Source organism: Nicrophorus vespilloides, unplaced genomic scaffold, assembly GCF_001412225.1.
Source record: "Nicrophorus vespilloides isolate i.1.1-1 unplaced genomic scaffold, Nicve_v1.0, whole genome shotgun sequence".
Taxonomy (NCBI): domain Eukaryota; kingdom Metazoa; phylum Arthropoda; class Insecta; order Coleoptera; family Silphidae; genus Nicrophorus; species Nicrophorus vespilloides.
This window is the reverse complement of record NW_017096233.1, coordinates 13,850-23,174: the sequence shown is the minus strand read 5'-3', so window position 1 is coordinate 23,174 and position 9,325 is coordinate 13,850. Positions and strand designations below refer to the sequence as shown.

The 9,325-nt window shown below is 33.0% G+C and overlaps 2 protein-coding genes across 2 annotated transcripts in view; one reads left to right on the top strand and one right to left on the bottom strand.

Moving 5' to 3' along the window:
• Positions 1 to 216: 216 nt before the first annotated feature.
• Positions 217 to 1,867, top strand: LOC108556369 (U3 small nucleolar RNA-associated protein 18 homolog). The gene has a single exon (XM_017912448.1). The coding sequence runs from the start codon at positions 323 to 325 to the stop codon at positions 1,760 to 1,762; it is 1,440 nt and encodes a 479-aa protein (XP_017767937.1). The 5' UTR covers positions 217 to 322; the 3' UTR covers positions 1,763 to 1,867.
• A 3,341-nt stretch (positions 1,868 to 5,208) lies between these two features.
• The window catches only part of LOC108556370 (discoidin domain-containing receptor 2-like), a gene marked incomplete at its 5' end in the record, with an annotated part of 16,325 nt that continues 12,208 nt past the window's right edge, over positions 5,209 to 9,325 (bottom strand). Inside the window, 3 exon segments of the mRNA XM_017912449.1 lie at positions 5,209 to 6,077; positions 6,203 to 6,344; positions 6,410 to 6,502. Of these exon segments, the coding sequence (XP_017767938.1) occupies positions 5,769 to 6,077; positions 6,203 to 6,344; positions 6,410 to 6,502 (544 nt within the window).

Genomic DNA, 9,325 nt, shown 5'->3' with positions numbered 1-9,325 from the left:
TTCAGGTTTGTATCTTCGCTTATTTTTTAAGAAAGCATTAATATACGAATTAATTAAACATAAATCCTATTGAAGATAATTAATTAACTATGTAAAAAATGTAGGTAAGTGCTAAGAATGTAATTTTGATTGTTCTAAATTGTGATTTTCGTATAATAAAGTACATGTAGGCAACCCAATATACTCGTATGAAGTTGCTTCGATTAGTAAGTTGGAGGTAACTTCATGATATTGTGGTGTTCCTGGAAAGCACATTGCGTTCATACCTTTTTTGACAGTTGTGTTGTTGTGCTGAAACTTGTTGTTTTTTACCAGTGAAAAAATGCCGAAGAACATGCGAAAACGTAAGCTGGAGGAGAGCGGCGACGGTAAGAAGAAAAGAGCAGTCCCGAAGAAGGAATATGTGCAAGAAAAGTTCAAGCCCTTCACTGCGGAGATGCAGGCAGAGGAAGAGCACCTCTCGAACATCCTGTTCGGTGGTGAGACAAATTTCTTGCAGAGCCTGGAGGAGGCTGAAAATGAGACTCCTGGTATGCTGTCACCGTCGATGGACTCTGGTGTGGGAGACAGCGAGGAGAGTGATAAGGAGAGGGCAGCAGCATGGATGGACGAGGAGGATTTCATAGAGACAGACATTCCGAACGAGGCGTCCACAAAGACCAAGAAATCACTGAAGCAGAAGTTTGTGGAAGTCGTGGGACAACCCTCGTGGGCTGATGTTGAGAAGAGGAGACACGACGATGATTCTGATGATGACATTTTGCAGACTTGCGGGTTCATCAAGAAGAATGCCAAATTGCATCTACCTTCCAACTTGTTAGATTTTAAAGTATCGAAACCACTGCACAGGGGCAAGTCCAACTCTTATATTACATCAGTGGAATTCCATCCTACATCGAGTGTTGCCATGGTTGCTGGAGTGAATGGTATCGTTCATTTGTACACAGTTGATGGGAAGAAGAATGAGATGATACACACTACTCAGTTTAAGGATTACAAAGTTTTTTGCAGCAGATTCACGAGTAATGGGAGTGAGCTGATTGTTGGCAACAACATGAATTACTGCTACGCCTTTGATTTGATGAGCATGAAGACGAACAAAATAGCTATCAATGGAGTGACGCATTTCAAGAAATTTGTTGTTTCTCCAGATGGGAAATGCATGGCGATCTGTGGTAACAGTGGGGCTGTGCATGTGGTTAACACTCATACGAAAGAGAAGATGTTTTCGTTGCAGCAGAACAGCAAAGCTACAGCGTTGGCTTTCAATCCACAAAGTAATATGCTTTTCGGGCACGGCGAGAATGGTGAGGTCACCGTTTGGGATATGGGGATGAGGCGTGTGAAGCACGTGTGGACCGACGAGGGTTGTCTTCAGGGCACGTGTATCGATATTTCTCCATCCGGACAATTCGTCGCTACAGGATCTGCACAGGGTGTTGTCAACGTATACGACACCGAATCTTTAACGAAGAAGTATCCGGTTCCGGTGAAGAGCATCATGAATCTGAAGACGGAGATCTGGAACGTACAATTCAATCACTCCTCTGAGATGTTGTCGCTTTACTCCAGCGAGATACAGAACACCGTGAAGATCTTCCATTTGGGTTCGAAGACGGTGTTCAGTAATTTCCCGCAGCTTAATCCTGGTTTGAATAAGGTACGCGTTGCTGCTTTCTCACCTGGAAGCGGTTATTTGGCCGTAGGAAGCATGAACAACTTGGTCTCGCTGTACAGGCTCAACCACTACAAGAGCTATTGATCAGAGTTTCTTTTAGTTTAATTTAGGATTCTAATTTTTATGTCGCATGCATGAGAAACAACTTCTTGTGGAAAGAAAACCATAAATGTTGATATATTTTTAAGGAATATATGTTATATAAATATAATGATAATAAATATTAAATAAATACAACACTTGCGACTTTCTTTATTTCCAAACTATCAATAAACATTATTAAAGGTACTAAATAATTACAATGATTGTTTTAGAAGAAATTAACTAATTTTAATATTTTATCTATTTAACTTTTCGAGTTATTAAAGAAAATCCTTTTTTAACTCAAACAGCGATTTTCACTTTTTTTCCAATTTCTGCAGCTCTTAGCAGGTGACTCGATGACAACACAAAGATGTATGTAGGCTTGTTGGAAAGGCAAAATATTCAGCTTTCATACGAGTGGTCGATGATGTAATTATCTTAAGGGGTTGTCGAGATATTAATGAAAAACTAAAAAGACTGAAAAAAATACGAGAAACCCGTCGTTTCTCTGTAACGTATAAAACGTCAAGTATGTGTTTTATTTTTCAATTTCAACAGCTCATAGCAGGCGACTCGATGACAGCACAACGATGTATGTAGGCTTGTTGGAAAGGCAAAATATTCAGCTTTCAAACGAGTGTTCGATGATGTAATTATCTTAAGGGGTTGTCGAGAAATTAACGAAAAACTGTAAAACCTGAAAAAAATTGCAAAAAAAAAACGTTCTACAGTTGATAGCAGGCGACTCGGTGACAACACAAAGATGTATGTATGCTCGTTGGAAAGGTGAGCTTTTCAGCTTTCAAATAAGTGTTCAGTCATGTAATTATCTTAAAGGGTTGTGGAAATATTAATGAAAAACTAAAAAGACTGAAAATAAACGTCGTTTCTCTGTTTGTTTCAATTTCTACAGCTCATAGCAGGCGACTCGATGACAACACAAAGATGTATATAGGCACGTTGGAAAGGTGAGCTTTTCAGCTTTCAAACGTGTGGTCAATGATTTTGAAAATCCTTGTTTTTCAATTTCGCCAGCTCTTAGGAGATAGTTAACCTAATGTTGGTAAAATAGAAATTCTTACCACTTGTTTATTATAGGCAACCAAATTTACAAATAATTTTAAATGTTTAAAATACTCACGTTTTATTATACTTATTAATATATAAAATAAGTAAGCAAATACTAAATAAACTGATGATTTGAGTGGATTGTCGAGTCAATGAAATAAACGATATTTTTTTTTGGGAAAAGTGTTATCAGCATCTTTATTTTCTATAGATGTAATAAATAAAAACATAGTATTATTATTTCGTATTTACAAGTCTCGTAACACGTGGATTACAAATTACAAATTCGATATACAATGCTAATGATATACATGGGAAACACAAGAATACAGGTAGATAGAAAGATTAAAAAAAAAAAACTATATAACTGAGAACGATTTCACCTCATGAGTGAACAATAATAAGTAGAAATAAATACGCAAAATAAACTCGATGATTATAAGGACAATAAACGTGTGTCTTGATATGTATTAATGAAACACCTATACGAAGAAGAATAGTGGATTTTTGTTGTTGTTGTTATTCTTTTAAGTTTTGTGAATGTGTGTTGGGGATGTAAGGGTCAAAGGGGAGATTCGTTTAGAAGATGTTTTGTTTTTTTTTTTTTGGTTGCTATATACGAGCGGTGGGTTCATATTTTTTTTTGCAATTTTCCATCATTTTTTTTTCGTTTAAATTGTTTAATATAGTTTTAGAGTCTTAAATTTATAATTATTAATCGTATTCATATTTAGATTTAGTCTCGTGCAACACATATATTTATATATTTAAAAGAAACAAAAACAAAAAAAGTAGAGACCGTTCGATTCACTCTGTCGAAAACTACAAAGCTTTGATGATGATCCAAATCTCTTTACTGTTGTTGCTGCTGCTACCTCTTCTCATAGCTAAAATCACGAATCGATCAACAAAAATAATCAATACAAATCCTAGTTTTTCTTTTCTTCTTTCATCATCATCATCGTTCCATCATTTTTCTTTTACTTTACACACCCAGTGTCGACTAAATATATTAGAGAGAGAGATCTAAGCTTAATAAAAACTTTCTTGCACTTTGATTGTCTGTGCCGTCATTAATTATCGTTAATTAATCACGTTGAATCGATACAAAATAAATATAGTATATTTTGTGTGTTTTTCTTCTTTTTCTTTTATACATATATAATTTTATTTCACTTTTTTTTTTCTCTTCTATTACAAGTAACAAAAAGAAAAGAAACTGAATCGAAACAACGAAATGTTTAATAATCATAAAAAGAACGTATGATTTTTTTGTTTTTTATCATTATTATTATTAATTATTAGTATTTACACGTGATGAATCAGAAAATAACTTAAATCACACACGAATTCCTTCAATCGTTAATTATTAATTAAGTAACTTTTTTTTCTTCGAATTTTCCTTTCATTTATAGAATTTTTTTTTAGATATAGAAAATATGTTAATCGAATCTTACAATCTAAATACTTTTTGTTTCGTTAATTTAAACAATTGTTAAATAACATTCGTTTAGTTAAATATATATTTAGTTTTTTTTGTTGTGTGTTGTTGTTGTGAGTTTATATCTAAAAATAATATATTTATGCTTGTATACTTTCATCGATACTTAAGTGCTACGCGTATTTACAAATTGTATTTAATCATCTTTTTGTTTTTTTTTAAATTTAAATTAAGTGAGTTTCTTTTTTTGTATTCGTATATTATTTACAAGAGTGTTGTGAGTTTGTTGCGTTCGTGTTTTGTTTTCAATATATATATAATATATATATATATACTTAAGTTATAAAATGGCACTGGGAGAAAACGTTTTTCATTTTTTTTTTTCAATAATAAATAAACAAAACGAAACGCCTAGAAACAAATAAAAGAAAAACGTTCATGTCAATTCGATTATCATATCGAAAAATTTGAAACGCAAAGGGAAACTGCGTTTAATACTGACTTATTCCATATATTAGGCGAGTTTTGTGTCTTGTGTCATCATCATCATCAATATTAGTTTATTTATTTATAATATATATATAAATTTTTTTGGCAGCGAAAAGTCCTAAGTTTTCCGTAGAACAGGAACACTCATATATTTTGTGTACTTAAGTGTACTTAACTTTTTGAGCTCTCACGCTTTGTACACACACGTGACTGACTAGTTTGATAGTGATGAAGATAATTCTTACATTCTTTCTTCAAATTTTGCATGAAGAAAATAAGTGAAAGCTCCAAATCCGATTATGTTTAGAGATAAAGAGATAAAGAGGTACGAGTGATTTAAAAAACCAAAATATATTATATTATATATATATAAACTTCTTTTGTTTCGTTCATTAAATATCTTTATATAATTTTATATATTCATATTTTTTTTTTACTTTCATCCTCGTCTTTACATTTTTCATCATCATCATCACCTCAATATAATATATTCATTTATCAGATATGGTTATACACTTTCAATTTACTTGCGTTTTTTCTTTGCTTAGTGCAAGTGTAATAATATCACAATATGTTTACACTGATGAAGGTTCGATTAATTGAACGCAAAAGAATGAAACGGATCGCAGTGTGTCTACTTAGAATTGATTGACATCTGTAAATACAATCAGCCTTATAGTTTATACAAGTTGATGAGAGAAACCCCTATAATTCAAAGCTTTCACGCACGATGTAGTGATTACAATCGAAACAAGAGAACTAATTGGTGTGTGTTGAAGTGTTTTGTTTATATCATTTGTTTCAGTCAACGGAATTGGAAACGAGGAAACGCTATAAATATTGTTTTGTCAATATATCCTATATCTTAGTTATTATTATTATTATTAGTTAAGTAGGTCCAAATGTTTCTGTTTCGCTTGTGCTCTCTATTGAATTCCTATAACAAGATTGTTGTTGTTCTTGTTGTTGTTGTTGTTTAGTACAGCATCTAGTGTTGTTTAGTTGTTTTTAGCATTGGATTGGAGCAGGGAGGAAGCCCAGATTCTTGCGTTGCAGGAATAGATGAATCTCGGAGAAACGTGGTCGATCGCTCGCGTTCCTCTTCCAGCATTCGCCCATCAGGTCGTAGATCTCGCGTGGGCAGGTCGCAGGTCGCGGAAGGTACCTTTGGCAACCGTCGTTCTGGTACCAATGGTTGCTGTTCTCCACCACCTGTTCGCTAGTCAACTCTGCATAAGGTTGCTGCATGCAGAACATCAGCACCTCCCAAAGCGTCACGGCGAATGACCACACGTCGCTTTTCGTTGTCTGTCTTCCCTACAAAAAAAGACATTCACAAATCAATATGAAATTTTCATAAAAATAATCACTACACCTTTGTTTTTCAATTGTTAAAACATGGAAGCCTACATCAAGTAGTAGTAAATTGTTTATGCACTTACTAATAATAAGCTGTCCCATGACATCCATCTGATGGGAAGTCTGGATTTGGTGTCGCTGATGTAATAGTCGGATTCGTAGCGGTCGCAGTACATGGCGTGATCCGATACCTTCACCGTAAAGTTCTTGTCTATTACGCAATTCCTGTGAAAAAAGGAAACGATAGAAATTACAATTAAATCTTAATAACTGTTAGTGAAATTTCATACCTAGCTGCTAAATCCCTGTGCACCAATTCCAGCGACTCCAAATACTTCATCCCTGACGCAATCTGCGTTGCAATGTATATCAGCGATCCGTAACTGAAAAAAAAACAAGAAATGTTAAATTCACACTTTAATCATTTATTATTTTTCTTATGTACGAATTATTTCAAATATTGAAATTGAAATATTGTAAATTATTACAGTTTTCTTAAGTAAAATCACTTATTTTTAAATTTTTCCAAAGTTTTTAAACTTTAATCATTTCTTAATTAGTGTAAGAAATATACAACATTTTCTGCAATGAAAATCTCAATTATTTCATTAATTTGTTTTTTTGTTTAAATATATTTCATTAAATGAATTGTAGTATTAATTTGAAGGTTTTTCGTTTAATCCTGTAAGGATTAATTCTCATTACACGCGTCAATCATGGGTTGCATACATTACAAATGACAAATACTAAATTTTTCCAAAGTTTTTAAACTTTAATCATTTCTTAATTAGAGTAAGAAATATACAACATTTTCTGCAATGAAAATCACAATTATTTCATTAATTTGTTTTTTGTTTAAATATATTTCATTAAATTAATTGTAATATTAGTTAGAAGGTTTTTCGTTTAATCCTGTAAGGATTAATTCTCATTACATGAATCATTGGTTGCATACATTACAATTGACAAATGCTAAATTTTTCCAAAGTTTTAAAACTTTAATAATTTCTTAATTAGAGTAAGAAATATATAACATTTTCTGCAATGAAAATCTCAATTATTTCATTAACTTTTTTTTTGTTTAAATATATTTCATTAAATGAATTGTAGTATTTGTTAGAAGGTTTTTTCGTTTAATCCTGTAAGGATTAATTCTCATTACACGCGTGAATCATGGGTTGCATACATTACAATTGACAAATACTAAATTTATCCAAAGTTTTTAAACTTTAATAATTTCTTAATTAGAGTAAGAAATATATAACATTTTCTGCAATGAAAATCTCAATTATTTCATTAATTTGTTTTTTGTTTAAATATATTTCATTAAATGAATTGTAGTATTAGTTAGAAGGTTTTTCGTTTAATCATGTAACGATTAATTCTCGTTACATGAATCATGGGTTGCATACATTACAATTGACAAATGCTAAATTTTTCCAAAGTTTTTAAACTTTAATCATTTCTTAATTAGAGTAAGAAATATTGAACATTTTCTGCAATGAAAATCTCAATTATTTCATTAATTTGTTTTTGTTTAATTATATTTCATTAAATGAATTGTAACATTAGTTAGAAGGTTTTTTGTTTTAATCCTGTAAGGATTAATTCTCATTACATGCGTGAATCATGGGTTGCATACATTACAATTGACAAATACTAAATTTTTCCTGAAGGCGCCCTCTGGTAGGGGAAAAAATGCAACGTGTGAATGGTTTACTGGTGGATGCGCCGGGAAAGAATTGCATGCAGGAAATCAGCGCTTATTTTTGTTATATATTAAATTGAAAACTCCCCGCATTCTCTTTCTCTCTCTCTCTCTCCATCTCTCTTTCGCACCCAAAGGCGGTGGCGGCGGTATGCACACGCTCTTCCTCGCTCGTAATATGAACTTCAAAAAGATCGCGTCCTTTGAGAGTGGAAACATGAAAGAACGAGCGAAACGCTACTATATATTTTCATTTATTTAAAGAGCAGAGCAGAATAGCATTTGCAAAAATAAATAGAGAAAAACACAGCTCTTCCTTTCCATCCGATTCAGATTATGTATTTTTTTTTGTATTCTTCTTCGGAGAGATTAATCGATAGTTGGAGGGCATTTGCATAAACAATAAATACGCATAAAACCTTCGAACTTCGAGTGACAGAACATATACAGACAGAGAGAGGGAAATAATAAAAGGGAATATGATGATGTTATTTATTGGAGATAATGGGGAACGAGAGTTCATGAGATCACGTCTGTTAATTTCCGCCCGAGCATGTTTAATGCTAAATAGGGAAAAGGGAAAGGGAGATGTTACGAATAATAGAGAGAGAGATGCACAGAGTGAAGCACAGTGAAAGCAAACAGAGATGAAGATAGAAAGAGGTGGCCTTTCCTCATTCATTCGCGCTGCACCCTCAATAAATTTTTATCTCCACCTCCTCTTCGTCCCACGCCCATTATTATTACTCTCTCTCCTTCTCTATCACTCGCTTTATTTTCACACACAGTTGCCTTGACAACGGAAAAGGAAAATCGCAAAACAAATCGATTCGATTTTGTACTCTCGCATAATAGTGGTAATTTCTTCCTCCTCGCCTTTTCTATTTTCCACTTATTTTCAGTCTTTCTCTTCATGTCACACAACATACATTCACCTCAACACACAGAAGCAGAGAAAGAGAGAGAGAGAGACGCAAACACGACCCAACTCTAAATTTCTAATAAGCTTTATGTACCGACAAGCGGCGGTTTTCCCGGCGAAATGAGAAATGTCGAAACGGTCTCTTTCTCTCTCTGTCATTCGCATTCCTCCACCCTTTAATTATGCGTCTTTTCTCTCTCTCTCTCTCTCTCTCTCCTTTTCCAGCTTAATCGATCGCAGTTTCCGCGATAAATTACAGAAAACGGATGCTTATTCCCCTACCCTGCATAACATTTCGTATAATCAAGTGGAAATATGAATAAATCCTTGTGAATATGGCACGTTTCAATGGCATTTCTCCACTAATTGCAATCTATGCTATCTCATTCTCATAACATAAAACGTTTCGTCTGTGTAGTAATTACATAGTAATTTATATTCAATTCACAATGAACAATACATACCATTTAAATGCAAGTAATTGAATCCAAAATTTTATCAAAAACAGAAGAAATTTAATATAGAAAATTTATGAAATATTGAGTAATAATTCTTGTTAGATTTAAATAAAAATGT

Coding starts and splice junctions, on each gene's coding strand:
- LOC108556369 (XM_017912448.1), top strand. CDS start 323: ATGCCGAAGAACATGCGAAAACGTAAGCTGGAGGAGAGCGGCGACGGT.